The sequence below is a fragment of the Phocoena sinus genome, chromosome 16 (assembly GCF_008692025.1).
Source record: "Phocoena sinus isolate mPhoSin1 chromosome 16, mPhoSin1.pri, whole genome shotgun sequence".
In the NCBI taxonomy this organism is placed as follows: Eukaryota; Metazoa; Chordata; class Mammalia; order Artiodactyla; family Phocoenidae; genus Phocoena; species Phocoena sinus.
The window spans coordinates 25332508-25349987 of record NC_045778.1 but is presented as its reverse complement, the minus strand read 5'-3'; the positions used below and the strand labels follow the sequence as shown (position 1 = coordinate 25349987).

Below are 17480 nucleotides of genomic sequence, written 5' to 3'. Positions count from 1 at the left end.
GAAAGAATGGCATTCACTTGAAACAATTCCAAGAACAGTATCGAACAAATTAAACAAGACTTCAGCTGGGGTAGAAGTTTCCAAGATTAAAATTGAAAACCTTTTTCTGCAAGAGATAACCAGTGTTACTATTTCTCTTTCCAGTTATTTTTCTATGTAAAAAATGTTTTAAGTCAGAATCACACTATATATAGTTATATACACAATTTTCTCACTTATTATATTGTGAGCATTATGTTACTAAAATTTTTTCATAAATATCTGTTTTTCTGGAAAGAATAAATTAGAGAAAAATGTCTTTACAGCAATATGTAGAAGCAGGGACATACATTGTGTTGGAGATTGAGCTGGACAAAGCCTTGGTTCCGAAGCGAATGCCAGAGGAACTAGCCAGAAGGTGTGTAGCAATGGTTCTCATACTTGCTTTGCAAGACAGTTTAGGTATAAATAAAAGAAGTCATTTTGTCCACATAAATGTAATTTTTCTTGGGCTAATAGCAGACAGTTTTCTGTTTTAATTTTTTCAGATAAGTTTCTTTTGTTTTCTTGTTATAAAAGCAGTATGTTGCCAATTACAAAAAAATTGAGAATTTCAAGATAGGCAAGGAAAAAAAAATCAACAAGAAAGTATCTAAAAATACCCAGATTTCTTTCTACTCACCCAGTGATAACCACTTTTAACACCTTGGTACTTATCCTTCTGGAGTTATTGTAAAGTCCCTATATTATACACACACACACACGCACCCTTGTCACATGTAAATATATGTAATTTTTTAGAACTATTTTTATATTGTACCACAGTGCTTTGATTGTGTTTCTAGGAAGTTATCCACTTCATCAAGATTATCCAGTTTGTTGATGTGTAATTATTTCATAGTATTCCTTTATATCCTTTTTATCTCTGTAAAATGGGGAGTAATGTCTCCATATACATTCTCAATCCCTCTACATTTCCTCCAACTCTCATGCCATTTCCCCACCAACACCCTGCACCCCAGTCCTAAGCAATCACTTAGCTACTTTTTTGTCTGTATGGATTTGCCAACTCTGAGACATTTCATATAAATGGAATCATACCATATGTGGTCTTTGTTGACTGACTTCTTTTATCTAACATAGTGCTGTCAAGATTCATCCAAACTGTAGCATGTATCAGTACTTCATTTCCTTATTGTTGAGTGGTATTTTATTCTATGAATATACCACATTTTGTTTTTCTAGTCTTCAGTTGATGGACATTTGGGCAACTTATTCTTATTATAGGGTTCTATAATGATTGTATTAAAATGGAAGTCAATTCATGTGACTCCTCTGTTCAGAAACTACCAGCAACTCCCCATCACACTCTGAGTAAAAGTCAAAGGCTTTACAGTGGCCTACAAGGACCTACATATTCTGCATATATTTTGTCCTCATTTTTTTCGGTCCAGCCAAACTGACCTCTCACTATTCCTCACACATGCCAGACACACTCTTGCACCAAGGCTTTTACACTTGTTGCTTGCTTTGCCTATAATTTACTTACCCCATGTACCTACATGACTTGCTTCCTCACTTCCATCAGGTCATACTCAAGTACTGTCATCTCACTGAGTCTTTCCCTGGTGAAATATGCTCCCCAACTCCACCATCCCCAGCCCCCAACATAGTCTATCTGCCTTCTTGCACCATTTTTCTCTATGGCACATATCACTAACCAATTTATGTTATTTATTGTCTTTTTTTCCCAACTAAAATGTAAGCACCATGAGGGCAAGAATTTTTGTCTGCTTTGTTTAATGCTCTATCCCCAGCACCTAGAAAAGTGCCTGATGGGTAATAGGCACTCAGTATATATTTTGAATAAGTGAATAACGTTGTCTCTGGAGAGGAAACTGGGTGGCTGGACAACAAGGTTGGAAGGAGACAATTTACTATATATTTGTTTCATACGTCTTAAGTTTTGAATCATGTGGATATATTATCTATTAAAATAAATAAAATTAAAAATTATGAGCAAGGTATAAAATTACATAGGACCTATTAAGTTTTGAATCATGTGGATATATTATCTATTAAAATAAATAAAATTAAAATTAGGAATTATGAGCAAGGTATAAAATTACATAGGACCTATTCTCACTTTTTTTTTTTCTGGCCGTTCCATGCAGCTTGCGGTGTCTTAGTTCCCCAACCAGGGGTTGAACCCATGTCACTGCAGCGAAAGCTCCAAGTCTTAAGCACTGGACCGCCAGGGGATTCCCCCATACACAGGACCTATTAAAGAAAAATTGAATTTGTGAATTTTTTTGTAAACTTCAAGGCAGTGTAGTATACCTCAGTAGGAATGTGAAACTGTAAGTAGGAAGAGCTATAACTTAATTTCCTTTAGGTTCTTGTAAGAGCTCATGAAAATGGAAGGTAGAGGTTTTGGCATAAGTAGTTTGACTGTGATAAAATATATTTTCTTATTCACCATAAAGTTTGATATCATTACTGTAGTTTAATGCAGTCTTATAAATTATGACCAAGAGTACACTTTTTATCCTATTGGAAAGGAAAGAAAAGCTTTCGCTTGCCTGTACCATTTATATTTCCAAAACTTTGTGCTTTCAGAGACTCTACTGAGTACACATAAAGTCGTTAACACCCATCTCTTTCTAACCCCTGAGTCAAGCAGCTTGTGTACAACAGTTTAAAAAAATGTGTAAGGGTAAAGCCAGGGCTCAAATTAGCCAGAAGTGCAACTTAGCTACTTTCCAGCTAGCTGCTTAGTGGCTTTCTTCTTGTCTAGTCCACAGCCATACACTGTTCTGAGGTTCACGTCGAGGTTCTTACATGAAAGAATAGCTCAGTGCTCAAGTGTGATGGGCAACTGACCTTAGATCTCCCTCACCTAGACCTTAAGAGGTGGGAAATAAAAGAACATAAATCTGAATATAATAAAGTTTTGTTTTGTTTTTTTCTGATACAGGGTCAAGGAAATGATACCTCCAAGGCCGCCTCTTACCCGTCGGACGGGAGGAGCTCAGAAGGCAAGTACAAAAGCCAAGGTGAAACTCTAAGATGTTGAGTACACCCATGTGAAAATAATGCATGGGCTCTTCAGTATGTTTTCCAGAAGGGGTGAGAAATTGTAGCTTCACATATTTTCCTTCCTGCTTCTATTTGTGACCAGTGGCATTCAGTGAAGAGTATACAGTGTTTAATCTTTGGCTGATGGTTTCTGAGCTGGGAAGAAAAGGGCAATTTATACCTAAAGTATTATTGAATGTAAAACCCAATCCAGTTTCAGACTTCCATTCCATGTCTTGACCTCTTTGAGGCCTCTTTACCAGACATTTTGTATTTTTCTAGGCGGTGAGTGACTACCACATGCAGATCAAGAACATTTCTAGAGCCATTCTGAATGAATATCACAGGATGTTTGGAAAACAGGCAGTCAGAGTGGGGAGTGATCTGGATAGTGAAACCCTGGAGGAGCAGAAGTGCCAGCTCAACTATGAACTTAATTGCTCTGGAAAATACTTTGCTTTTAAAGAACAACTCAAGGTAAATATTAATTTATTTAATGATTCCATGGATTTTTATGAAGCATCTTCTCTACATACCTAGTTATTTTTTCTCTGGTTATGTTCAGCTGTGCTCTACCTTTCTTGCTGTTGGTGCAAAGAGCTATGTTCTCTATGATAGAATGTCTGGAGACATCCTTCCACTCCTTTAGAGGCTTGGAATGGTTCAGTATCTGTCCTGAGTGTAAGCTTTTAAGAAACTAATTCTTCACTTGAAGTTAGGCCAGATTTCGTGTTGCACTAGCAGGCAGAAACTCTGTACCTGGTATTGATTCCATGACTAATTATCTCTGTCTCCCATTACAAACATTTTCCTAGTCCATAGAATCACTAAGATTTGAGAAATATTTACTTAATAATAATTTCCCAAATAATAATGGCTAACATTTATTGAGTATTTGTTGTATACCAGATAAATTTTTAAATGCTTCATACTTTACTAATTTAATCCTCACAACAACCCTATGAGATAGGTACCCCCATTTTACAGATGGAGAATTGCAACATTAGTTGGTTAAATAATTTTCCCAAGATCACAGAGCTAGTAAAGGTCAAAGACGGGGTGTAAATTCAGGCAGTCTGGCTGCAGACTCACATTCTCATCTGCTACACTGCACTGCCTCTCTATGTACATTTACTATGTGCCCTATACTATACCAAACAGATAACGAAGAAAGCACATGGAACTAACAAAGGGAAAAACAGCTGATATCCATGGAGGCAAGAAGCTATTCTCAGGTGGCATAGTCACATCTCAGTTGTGTCTCAAATGACCTTACCACTCTGAGCCTCAATTTTTTGCCTAACAATGAGGAATGATATTAATATGATCACATGGGGTCATTATTAGAATTAAATAAGATAATGCATGGAAAGTGCTTAGTACAAAGCCTGGCAATAATGTTAACTTAGGGGAGAAAAAAGAAGACGCTGTCCTGGCTATAGCAATATGTTATTTGTACAGCATTTTAAATTTCACCGCCTGTTATTTCTCTTTGGCTTCTCAGTCATCTTCTGAAGTAAGATAGGAATACCAGGAGTACGTATCCATTTAACAAATGAGGAAACTGAAGTGCCAAGTGTAAAATAATTTATGAGGTTGCACAGTGGCAGGATTAGAACCAGGATTCCATTCTCCAAACTCTCAAATCAGGCCTTTCTCCTTTTCTCCCTTGAATCATGTGGCCACCATGAGAAATGTAATGCATAAACATAATGCTAAGGGTTTTTTTGCTTTATGACTCTCTTCACAAAGTATGAATCCTGTATTGACCATATTGGTGATGATGGTGATGTTAAGAAAAGCCATGTGGAGTATGTTGGTTGGGGGGAAATCAGAGAACCAACAGTCTAGCAGTCACCAAGGAGAATCAGTCACCTCCTGGAGTTCTGATGAGCCTTAGATCAGAAACTCAAGGGAGGCCTGTGCTGTTATCATGGTGCTAGACTGTGTTATCAGATGGTGATATGTGTCTCTTGCAGCATGCTGTGGTAAAGATTGTGAGAGAGAAGTACTTGAAGACAACAGCATTTGAAAGCCAAGAGGAGCTGCAGAAATTTATTAGTGAGCTCTACGTTTTCTTGGTGGATCAGATGCATGTGGCCTTAAATCAAGTAGGTGCTTCATAGCTAAGAACCCTTCCTTTTCTCTGTAGGTCATCAGGGTCTCCTCTGAATGATTCCTTCCTTTCTTGCTTCTTTTCTTCCTTAATTCCACAAACATTTTGGGGGGTGTCTGCTCTGTGCTAGGCATTGAAAACACAAAGATGAATAAGAAACTGCCTAAGTTATAAGACTAATTTTAGGGAAAATAAGGGGTATCCTCTTTCAACTTCATAGAAAAATTAATTTCATAACTGTCCTAAATTTGATGGATAAAAAATAAATAAAATCAGCTATGTAAATTGTGGAAAAAAATTATCATTCTATTTATTCTGTGAATGTGTGCAGTTCTCAACTTTTTCTTCAAGACTGACAATCAAAACAAAGAAAAACTATGAGTTTTCAGACATTAGACTTGAATGACAATGACATTTCATATATGCCTTTTCTATCTGACTGGTCTCCTCCCACTTGTCTGTTTATATTTGTACATCTTACATCTTGCCTTCATTTGCTCATTTTTTATGTATGCAGTTGTGGTTTGTTTGAAAACAAAGACAAAATCAAAGTGTTTTTGTCCCCCTGGTAGTCTCTAACCAGCTATGCATCCTCAAAGCTTCTATTCTTTTTCTTTTGTTGTTAAAGGAAAGGGTGGATTTTTTTTTTTTTTTTGCCTCGCTGGGGCTTCGTTGATGCACAAGGGCTTTCTCTAGTTGCAGTGAGTGGGGGCTACTCTTCATTGCAGTGCGTGGGCTTCTCATTGCAGTGGCTTCTCTTGCTGTGGAGCACGGGCTCTAGGCATGTGGGCTTCAGTAGTTGCAGCACACAGGCTCAGTAGTTGCGTCATGCGGGCCTTAGAGTACACACGCTTCAGTAGTTGCGGTGCGTGGGCTCAGTAGTCGTGACGTGCAGGCTCTAGGGCTCATGGGCTCAGTAGTTGTGGCTCGCCGGCTCTAGAGCACAGGCTCAGTAGTTGTGGTGCACAGGCTTAGTTGATCTGCGACATGTAGGATCTTCCTGGACCAGGGATCGAATCTGTGTCCCCTGCATTGGCAGGCGGATTCTTAACTGCACTGTGCCACCAGGGAAGTTGCTCAAAGTCTCTATTCTATTTGTTCTTTCCTTCACTGTTTTTTTCTTCTCAGCCACTGTCACTTTTTCTTTTACCTGTTCAGCCTTCCTGAAAGAGGTAGGAGTGTCCAGTATCCTAGGGTTAAGAGAACAATCCTGCACAGATGATTTGGACGATTTCATTTGGAAAGCAATTGAGAACTGAGCATGAGATGGTAATTACTGTTGCCTTATGTCCCCAAGGAGCCCCTGTCTAGTAGAGGAGAGAGGCACAAAATACAAATAACTGCAGTAGAGTGAGGCAAGTGCTGTGACAAAGGTGTGTCCATGGTAGAGCAGGGTAGGGGATGCCTAAAGAAAGTATCAACTTCACCCTGAGATCTTTCAGGGAAGGATTTGCAGAGGAGCTGTGACTTGACCTGGGCCTTGAAGGCTAAAAAGAAGCTCACCAGGTAGATGTTTCAGAGCATTTGAGTCATAGAGAACATCATAAAGGCTTAGAAGCTTGGAAGAATATGGCATATACAGAAACTGCATATAGTTCAGGAGCAGAGGTTGAAGTGCTTGAGTGACAGAGAAACGGGCGATGAAGCCAGGGATCAGTTCCTGGTAGGGGAGCTAGGAGCGTGGATGGAGGCCTTATATGCCACACAAAGAAGTTTTGGCTTTTTCCCTTATTAGCAGTTAGATGCAATAAATTTAATTATTTTATACTGGGAAATAATATGATTAGATTTACATTTTACAAAAAGCACTCTGATAGCAGTATGTAGGGTGGGTTAGAGGTGGTGAACTGGTGATGTTAACTGGTTATTACATACTAAGGAGGAAAAGAGAGCAAAGATTCTTAAGTTTACGTCTCAGTGACTGGGTAGTTGGCAATACCATTGACTAGGACAAGAAATACAACACAAGCAAATTTGGTGGAAGGCAAGTGATGTTGAATTCAGTTTTAAACATTGACTCTTGTGGGGTTTTGCTCAAGAGAGAGATCTGGGCTAGAGATTAGATTTGGGAGCCTTGAGTATATAGATGCTAGTCAAACTGTGGTCATAGATAAAGCTGCCAAGAAAAGCACGAGTAGAGAGAGAGAAGCAAGCTGGTGGCAAAACCCTAGGAAACACCAACATTTAAGGGATGGATGAGTAAAAATTAATAAAGGAGGCAAGTAAATTGTTGAAAAGGCAAAAGACCCAGAAGACAGTGGTATTTCAGAATCCAAGAGAAGAAAATTTTAAGAAGAATAAATGGTCACCGTTGTCAAATACTCTGAGTTCAAGAAAAACAAGATCTGGGGTGGGGGAGGGGAGATTGGAGAAAGGAGGTCAAAAGGTACAAATTTCCAATTACAAGATAAATAAGTACTAGGGTTGTAATGTACAGTATGAGGACTATAGTTAACACTGCTGTGTGGTATATATGAAAACTATTGAGAGTAAATCCTGAGTTCTCATTACAAGGACAAATTTTTTTTCTTTTTTTGCTCTCTCTTTATTGTATCTATATGAGATGATGAATGCTAACTAAACTTTCTGCAGTAGTAATTTCACAATATATGTTAAGTCAATATATGCTTATACCGTGATATATGTCAGTTATATCTTGATAAACCTGGGGAAAAAAGAAAAAAATCTGAAAGGTTTTTATTGGATTTGGCAATAAGGAGGTTGTTGTTACCTTTACAGAGCAGTTTCATTGGGCTAATGATGTGGATTCAAATGATAATGAATTGAAGAGTAAATGAGTGATTAGGAAGCAGGTGGAATATTAATTCAGGAAGTTGGAAGATGAAGGGAAGAAGTAGGAAAGCAGTAGCTAGAAATTAGAGATTTTTTTTTTTTTTTTTTGGCTGTACGCGCGCCTCTCACTGTTGCGGCCTCTCCCGTTGCGGAGCACAGGCTCCGGAGGCGCAGGCTCAGCGGCCATGGCTCACGGGACCAGCCGCTCCGCGGCATGTAGGATCTTCCCAGACCGGGGCACGAACCCGTGTCCCCTGCATCGGCAGGCAGACTCTCAACCAATGAGCCACCAGGGAAGCCCGAGATTTTCTTTTTAAGATGGAAAAGTCTTTAGAACATCCACAGGTTTAGGAAGAGTCAGCAGACTGGGAGAAGTTGAAAAGAAACAATTCAGGTGTAGGATTCAAAAGTTGAGGGGTTTTTTGCCTAATGATTTCTATTTCTTCTGTGAAGTAACGCCTTTACTGAAAGTGAAGGGGTAAGAGTTGAATGAAAAGCTTGAAGAAAATTTAGATACTGCACAGCATTATGAAAAATGTTGCTGAACAAGGACAAATACATAGATTGCTGAGAGTATTAAAGGCCTTCAGCTAAAACTGCATGCGGTTTTCTTCAGGATCAGTTAGCAGCTCCTGCCTAAGAATGAAGATATCCAATTGTAGGATTGTTTTAATTTGGGAGTTTTCCGGGCAAGTGCAGGAAAAGGACAAGGATGCCCAGAACTTGAGTGTGCTGGTGAGAGAGTAGTATGAGTAGAAATCATGAGGTCCAGGCTTATCCATTTGGGAAATGATCGGCATATTGGAAGTCAGAGACGAGTTTTAAGGGGACTAAATGACAAGAAGGGAGAAGGCTTGTAATGTGGGTTTGGGGAGTGGATATTAGAGGTATAATATTTCTGGTTTGGCCATGGCAGTGTGTTGCTGTAGGGATTTGGAGGTCAAAGTCGCCAAAATTAAAAAGAACAAAGAACAGAGGCCTTAATCAATGATCAAAAGCTTACTTTGGCCCATCTCAAATTTAGCTTTACTCTTCACATTCCTTAGTAACTCTACGTGTTCAAGTCAGTGGTATTATTTTTATTTGTAGTTAAAGAATTTGGTGGGGTGGGGTGGGGGCTTCCCTGGCCATAGCGTCTGGCCCAAGAGATTACTTGTTATTACCAGACTTGCTTTCCTATCTGGGTATATAGGATATATTATTTTTCCTTCTACCTTTCTGGCTATTTCTAAAATGTCTCCTTTGTAGAATCTATCTGTCTATATATCCCACTGAAAACGTAGATGTAGCTGCCAAAGATTTACCCTGGGCTCGTGTTTTCTTGATGTTTAAAGACTCTAGCTAGTTCTTGCCAACGCTTTTCATGTCATGACACCTAAAAAATGATAATATTTGTCTGTACACTAGAGAAAGTGAAAGAAGCTGTTTGAGGTTAGAAGTGACTTAGGGATTCTGGCTGCCCTAAGGGTTGAAGAGAGCAGTTGTGCCCTGAATAATTTTTTACTCACTTCCACGAGCTTAGACTGTTGGTACTCAGATACCTGAGATTCTATTTCACCTTTGATATTCATCCTTTGGTTCACTCTCACTCTCTTAGTGTATTGGCAAGACTGTACGAAACCTCAATATCATTTTTGACATCATGACTAGAGTCTCACATTTGGTTTATTCTTATAAAACTTCTCTACTTGTAATTGCTTCATTTTGTCTGCCTAACATCTTGATGATGACAAGGCCATGCCAGATGATGTCCAAGGCACTCCTTCAACCATTTATACCAGCAGTGAACAGCTTCGACTCTTTGCATTTGAAGCAGAAGTCAATGAGAACTATGAAATGGCAACAGTGTACTATGAAGAGGTAATTAAACATCTTTCTGGTGGTTGTCATTACTGCTATTTGTACAATATGGGTATAATAAATAGTAGTTTCTGATTGTTTAAAATCCAGCCTTATTGGTGAAAGGATAGACACATAGATCAATAAAACAGAGTCCAAATATAGGTGCACACAAATAAGGCCATTATATTTTCGACAAAGTTGTTTACAAATTCAATGCAGAAAGGATAGTCTTTTCAAAAAATTGTGTTAGAACAGTTGGTTATCCGTATGCAGAAAATGAACCTCGAGAGGCAGAGATCAAGATGGCAAAGTAAGAGGGCATGGAGCTCACCTCCCCACCACAAACACATTAAAAATACATCTACATGTAGAACAATTCTCACTGATAACTAACTGGAAACTGGCAGAAGGACTCCTGTACAACCAAGGCTCTAAGAAAGATACACACACAATTGAGTAGAAGGGGAAGAAAAGTAGAAGGGGAGATCTGGTTAGGATCTGTGCCCCTCAGAGGGGACTCAGAGGAAAGGGGAGATTGCACTGGTGTATACCCACACTGGGGAGTGAGTAGGTCAAGCCACAGACTGGGTATCCCAGTCCTGGGTTCCTATGCAGAGGAGACAAGCCACCTTGGCTGGTTGGAGGACTTCTGGGACGGATAAAAAGGCTGGAGAAGCCTGGACTCCACTCCTGAGGGGTGCAAGCATCCTGGCTTGCCCTTGAGGCAAGGCAGAGATAGGTCTGCCCTACTGGCTGCCAGGTTTCCCATGGCTGCCTCACCATGCACCTGGGCCCAGGCCAAGCCAATGTTCCAGCCCCACTTAGACCATGCCACAGCAGCATTGGATCTGGCGGGCCACAACCAGGGAAAAGACTCGACCCTGGGTTGCATCTGAGAAGAGCCGCTGATGCCTACACAGGCAGTGCATTGGACCTCTGTACGCACATGGGCCCCAGTTGCTTCAGGACACCCCTCCTCTGGTGCAAAGGTTTTGGTGTGGGGAGAGGGAAAAATGCATACTTAATGGGAACATAGCCAGCTGGAGGAAAAATCAAATCCAATGTTGTGAAGCTATTGCCCTGTTTTCTTCTCAGAGTTTTATAGTTTTAGGTCTTACATTTAGGTTTTTGATTCATTTGAGTTATTTTTGGTATATGGTATTAGGTAAGGGTCCAACTTCAATCTTTGCATGTGGATATCCAGTTTTCTTAGCACAGTTTGCTTAAAAGACTGTCCTTTCCCTATTGAATGGTCTTGTCACCTTTGTCAAAAGTCATTTGACCGTATATGCTACGATTTATTTCTGGGCTCTCTGTTCTATTCCCTTGGTCTCTATGTCTGTCTTTATACCAGTATCAGGCTGATTACTATAGCTTTATAAGTTTTGAAATCAGGAAGTGTGGGTCTTCCAGTTTTGTTCTTTTTTAAGATTGCTTTGGATATTCAGGGTCCCTTAAGATTCCATGTGAACTTTAGAATGGGCTTTTATATTTCTGCAAAACACAGCATTGGAATTTTGATAGATATTGCATTGAATCTGTAAATTGCTTTGGACTGTATGATATCTTAACAATCTTAAGTCTTGCAATCTGTGAACATGGAATGTATTTCCATTTGTTTATGTCTTCTTTAATTTCTTTCAGCAATGTTTTATAGTTTTAACTCATTATGAGTTACTTTTATTATTACATATTTGTGGATAAGCTTATGTTTGCATTCTCAAGACTGTGACAGAAATGATTATATGTAAATCTTTAAAATGAAATATAAAATAAACCTTTTGGTTCCCAAGTAATTGGATGAGCGTATGATGACCAGAACACTGACACTAGGAAGCAATGAGTTGAGGGTTCATTTTTTACATTATTTCATCAAATATTTATTGACCACATACTATAAGCCAGAGAAGTGACTGTTCTAGGCATTCGGACTGTTCTATGACTTCTTAGTCATAGTTTCTACTTTCATAGAGCTTATAGTATTTATGGAGTGCTTACTGTGTGATGTTATGTGCATGAAGAATATGACATAGCGTCACAATAACCTTGGTCCTCCTGATGTTTCATGTGATAGAGGTTGGTTCGTGAGCCCCAGAACCTGGAGCACTGGCTGGACTACGGTGCCTTCTGCCTCCTAACTGAAGACAATATCAAAGCACAAGAGTGTTTTCGGAAAGCCCTTTCCCTGAACCAGAATCATATCCACAGGTATGGTTGGAAGGGAGATAAGGAATGAGTAGGAGCAGATAAGCTTCTATATGAAATTGTCTTGGTTCCATGACTGTGACATGGGACCATGTTGTTAATCATGTTGGTGGTCTCTTCTCAGCTTGTTGCTGTGTGGTGTCCTGGCTGTCCTGATGGAGAACTATGAACAGGCAGAAATTTTCTTTGAAGATGCTACTTGCTTGGAGCCAACTAATGTTGTAGCCTGGACTTTACTTGGTTTGATATTTTCCTGTGATATGAATGTGTTTTCTTTCATTAGAAAATTTTCCCTTTCTCTTTCCACTCTTAAATGGCTCATCGTGTAGTTCTTAAACCTTAGTAAAAGTGTGGGAAATTTAAGTGAAATGTTGTCATTCTTCAGTATATGATGGTGGGAAATTAGTCACATTTATTTCAACATCTTTTTTTCTTCAGGCTTGTACTATGAAATTCAAAACAATGATATTCGAATGGAAATGGCATTTCATGAAGCCTTCAAACAGCTTCAGGCACGAGTGCTTCAGGCACAAGTTACAAAGCAGAGGAGCACCAGTAATGTGGAGTATGTTGAAGAAGGAGGGAAAGACGACTCCTGTTTAGGCCCTTGGGGAATAACCAGTGGTTCTTCTACAGCAGCAGTCAAGGTGGAAGTCCCAGCAGGTAGGACCAGGGAGATGATGAGTGGCTATTGGAAAAAATTACTGGCCTTATGAGTAGGACCTGGCACATAGTGGGTACTCAGTAAATAGCTGTTAAATGAATGAGAAGGTGGAGTTTTGAGTTGTTCCAGGGATACCAGGAAAGAGTCCTTCTAAGTGTTTCCTCATTCATGTGACGGAAAGTTGGAAGCTTCTACTTGTTGCTATTCAGTTTTCTGAGACTTAGAGAATTTACTGTCTCTGTGTATCCCTAAAAGGGGTATCATTTTAGCTGAGTAAATTTCATTCTTTTTCCCCTCACTCTCTTCCCCAGTATGTAAGGTCCCATTCTTGTGATTGTTAAATTTATTTATTTATACACTGTATTTTTTTCCTGTTCTTCATTGACATTCTCCTTTCCTCCACTTTAGGAAATCAGTCATTCTAATGTGTTTAATGTGTGTATTTTTGTTTATGTGTTTCTTCCATATGTTATTTTGTTTATAAGTTATTGTACGTTGTTATTTTGTGAACATATATTTTCAACAGTTTGAGGTATAATGGACATTTCATAAACTGCACATATTTAATGTACAATTTGATGTTTTTACATATGAACACACCCATGGAAACATCACCACAATCAAGATAATGAACATATCCAAAATCCCCAAAACTTCCCTTGTGCCCATTTGTAATCTCTTTCTCTTGCTCCTATTTCCAGATAACCACCAATCAACTTTCTATCACTATAGATGAGTTTGCATATTCTATCACTATAGATGAGTTTGCATATTCTAGAATTTTAGAATTAAGCAGAATCACACAGTATATACTCTTTTTTGTCTGACTTCTTCCATTAAGCCTAATTATTTTGAGTTTCAAACATGTTGCTGCCCATATCAGTAGTTCATCATTTTTTATTTCTAAATAGTATCCTGATGTACAGAGATACCACGATATGTTTATTTAGTCACTTGTTGATATATATTTGGGTTGTTTCTAGTTTGGGACTATTAAAATAAAGCTGCTATGGATATTTATGTACAAGTCTTTGTATAGACATATACTTTAATTATCTTGGGTAAATACTTAGAAGTTGAATAGCTGGGACCCTGGGTTATCTAACAGTATGTTTTTTATTTTCTAAATATTTGGGGATTTTTCCAGATGTCTTTGTTTTTTATTTCTAATTTAATTTCATTGTGATTAGAAAATGTGCTTTGCATGATTTGAATCCTTTTAAATTTATTTGGACTTGTTTTATGGTCTAGTGTTTGATCTGTCTTGATCCCATATACACTTGAAAAGAGTATATATTCTGCTGTCATTGAGTGGAGTGCTCTATAAGTAGGTTTAATTAGTTGATTGTGTTGTTCAACTCTCCAAATGCTTTGTAGTTTTGTGCCTTTGAAGTTTTGTTTAAATAGTTCTTGCCTCAAGTCACATTTTCTTCAATTAACTTTATAATATTAGGTTTACATTTAGATCATTTTAAAAATTTATTTTTGTTATTTTATTTATTTATTTTTGGCCGCCTTGGGTCCTCGTTGCTGCACGTGGGCTTTCTCTAGTAGCAGTGAGCGGGGGCTACTCTTCATTGCAGCATGCGGGCTTCTCATTGTGGTGGCTTCTCTTGTTGTGGAGCACGGGCTCTAGGTGTGTGGCCTTCAGTAGTTGTGGCACGTGGCCTCAGTAGTTGTGTCTCACGGGCTCTAGAGCGCAGGCTCAGTAGTTGTGGCACACAGGCTTAGTTGCTCCGCGGCATGTGGGATCTTCCCAGACCAGGTCTCAAACCTGTGTTCCCTGCATTGGCAGGCGGGTGCTTAACCACTACGCCACCAGGGAAGTCCCTACTTAGATCTTTAATCTATCAGGATTCCATCTTTGACTGTGATGCAAGGTAGGCATCAAATTTTATTTTTCTCCACATATAGATCTAGTTTTCTCAAAACCATCTATTAAACCATCATCTTTTATCCTTTGATTTAAGGTATATATGTCTCTGAGCTCTCTGTTCTGTCTCATTTGTCTGATCTTAAAACAATATCACACTCTTTTCATTGCTGTGGTGTTATAGTATGCCTTCGTATCTGACATATGAGGTTCTCCCATTTATTTGCCTTATTTATACCTGACTTACCTATTCATGAATGTTTATTCATCTGTATGAATTTTATAGTGAGTTTATCAAGTACATTAAAAATCCAGTTGGAAATTTTATTTGGACTGTATTGAATTTATAGATAAATTTAGGGATAATTAACATCTACATATTATTAAACCGTTCCATCCAAGTGTGTGGAGGATCTCTCCATTTACTCTGGTCATCTTCTGGGTTCTTTATTAAAGTTATAACATTTTTTTTCCAGTGAGGCCCTGTTTAAGTAATTCATAGATATTTTATAGATTCCATTGCTATCATAATAGTATCTTATTTTAATTATGTTTTCTAGTTGGTTATTGCTGTATTTTTTAGTGTATGCTGTTGATTTTCTACATTTTAGATTTTAGTGTATACTGTTGTTTTTTAGATTGAACTTGTATATGACAATCTTGTTTGACTCTTATTGATTCAAGTAGATTATTAATTCTGTTATTTTTTTCCAGAATATGATTGTCATATCCCCTGTCAATAATGACAGTGTTACGTTTTCCTCCCAATCCTCATACTACTCATGTCTTTTTATTATCTACAATAATATGTTGTATATTAGTTGTGTTGTTCAGCGTTGTCTTCTTTCCTGTCTTAAGGGGAATGAGTTTAAAGTTTGTCTATTAAATATAAAATATGCTGTAAGCTTTTTCTGAAAAACCTTTACTGAATTAAGGAGGATCTCTTCTATTCTTAATTTCCAAAGAGTTTTTTCATTAATAGGTGTTGATCTTTATCAAATTCTTTTTCTGCATCAGTTGAAAAAAATAATTTTCTCCTTTTATCTATTTAATACAGGGAACAACATTGACAAATTTCTTTTATATTGAACAATTCTTGCAATAATTGGAAATCCTACTTGATCATAATGTATTAGTTTTTAATATACCTTTGGATTTGAATAGCTAATGCTTTATTTTGGATCTTTACATCTATGTTCATAAATGAAATAGCCTGTAATTTTCTTTTTTCGTCTATTTTTTTTTTTTTTTTTTTTGCGGTGCGCAGGCCTCTCACTGTTGTAGCCTCTCCCGTTGCGGAGCACAGGCTCCGGACGCGCAGGCTCAGCAGCCATGGCTCACGGGCCCAGCCGCTCCGTGGCATGTGGGATCTTCCCGGACCGGGGCACGAACCCATGTCCCCTGCACTGGCAGGTGGACTCTCAACCACTGCGCCACCAGGGAAGCCCCCTGTCATCTATTTTAATAATCAAGATTATTAGGCACCTTTCCTTTGCTCTTCTGTATCAACTTATATATGATACAGTTGATTTTGACTTAAACATTTGGCAGAACTCAACCATAAAACAACTGGGACCAGGAGTTTTTGGCAAAGGAGGTATTGACTATCATTTCATTTTCTTAATCTTTAAGAATTTGCATTCTATATTTCTTATTGTGTTATTCATGGTATTTTATACTTTTTAGAGTTCATCAATTTCATCTAGGTTTAAAAATTTATTAGAATATGATTTTTCATATTAATCTTTTATTTTTAAATACACTTTATTTTTTAGAGCAGTTTTAGGTTCACAGCAAGATTAAAAGGAATGTATAGAGATTTCACATATACTTCTTGCCTCCACACATGCATAGTCTTTCTTCCCCATTATCACCATGCCTGGTGACATATGACATGCAGTATCTTAAAAGCTTATGTGCCATCTGTATATCTTCTTTGGTGAGATGTATGTTAAGGTCTTTGGCCACTTTTTAATCAAGTCCTTTATATTCTTATCGTTAGTTTTAAGAGTTCTTTGTATATTTTGAATAAGTCTTTTATCAGATGTGTCTTTTGCAAACATTTTCTCCCAGTTCTATGGCTTGTCTTCTCATTCTCTTCACATTGTCCTTTGCAGAGCCTGAGTTTTTAGTTTCAGTGAAGTCCAGCTTGTCAATTCCTTCTTTTATGGGTCATACCTTTGGTGTTCTATCTAAATAGCCATACTCAATGTCATCTAGGTTTTCTCTTATGTTATCTTCTAGGAGTTTTATAGTTTTTGCATTTTACACTTAGTTCTGTGATCCTTTTTTTTTTTTTTTTTTTTTGCGGTACGCGGGCCTCTCACTGTTGTGGCCTCTCCCGTTGTGGAGCACAGGCTCCGGACACGCAGGCTCAGCGGCCATGGCTCACGGGCCCAGCCGCTCCGCGGCATGTGGGATCCTCCCGCACCGGGGCACGAACCCGTGTCCCCTGCATCTGCAGGCGGACTCTCAACCACTGCGCCACCAGGGAAGCCCTGTGATCTATTTTGAGTTAATTTTTGTGATGTTATGATGTCTGTGTTGTCTAGATTCATTTTTTTGCATGTAGATGTCCAATTGTTCCACTGCTATTTGCTGAAAAGTCTATCTTTGCTCAATTGTATTACCTTTGTTTTTTTGTCAAAGATTAGTTTATATTAATGTGGGTCTATTTCTGGGCTCCCTATTCTGTTCCACCAATCTATTTGTCTATTCTTTTGGCAGTACCATGCTGTCTTGATTATTGAAGCTTTATAGTGAGTCTTGAAGTCAGGTAGGGTCAGTTCTCCAACTTTGTTCTCCTTAAATACTATGTTAGCTGTTCTGTGTCTTTTGCCTCTCCATATAAACTTTAGAATCAGTTTTTTGATATCCACAGAATAACTTTCTGGGACTTTGATTGGGATTGCATTGAATCCATAGATCAA

The 17480-nt window shown here is 38.3% G+C and overlaps 1 protein-coding gene across 1 annotated transcript in view; it reads left to right on the top strand.

Moving 5' to 3' along the window:
* Positions 1-17480, top strand: part of CFAP70 (cilia and flagella associated protein 70) — an 87053-nt gene that overhangs the window by 44958 nt on the left and 24615 nt on the right. Inside the window, exons 14-21 of the mRNA XM_032607977.1 lie at positions 306-397; positions 2957-3017; positions 3340-3534; positions 5037-5168; positions 9701-9826; positions 11883-12016; positions 12138-12253; positions 12452-12676. Coding sequence (XP_032463868.1) covers positions 306-397; positions 2957-3017; positions 3340-3534; positions 5037-5168; positions 9701-9826; positions 11883-12016; positions 12138-12253; positions 12452-12676 — 1081 coding nt within the window. The remainder of the gene's footprint in view (positions 1-305; positions 398-2956; positions 3018-3339; positions 3535-5036; positions 5169-9700; positions 9827-11882; positions 12017-12137; positions 12254-12451; positions 12677-17480) is intronic.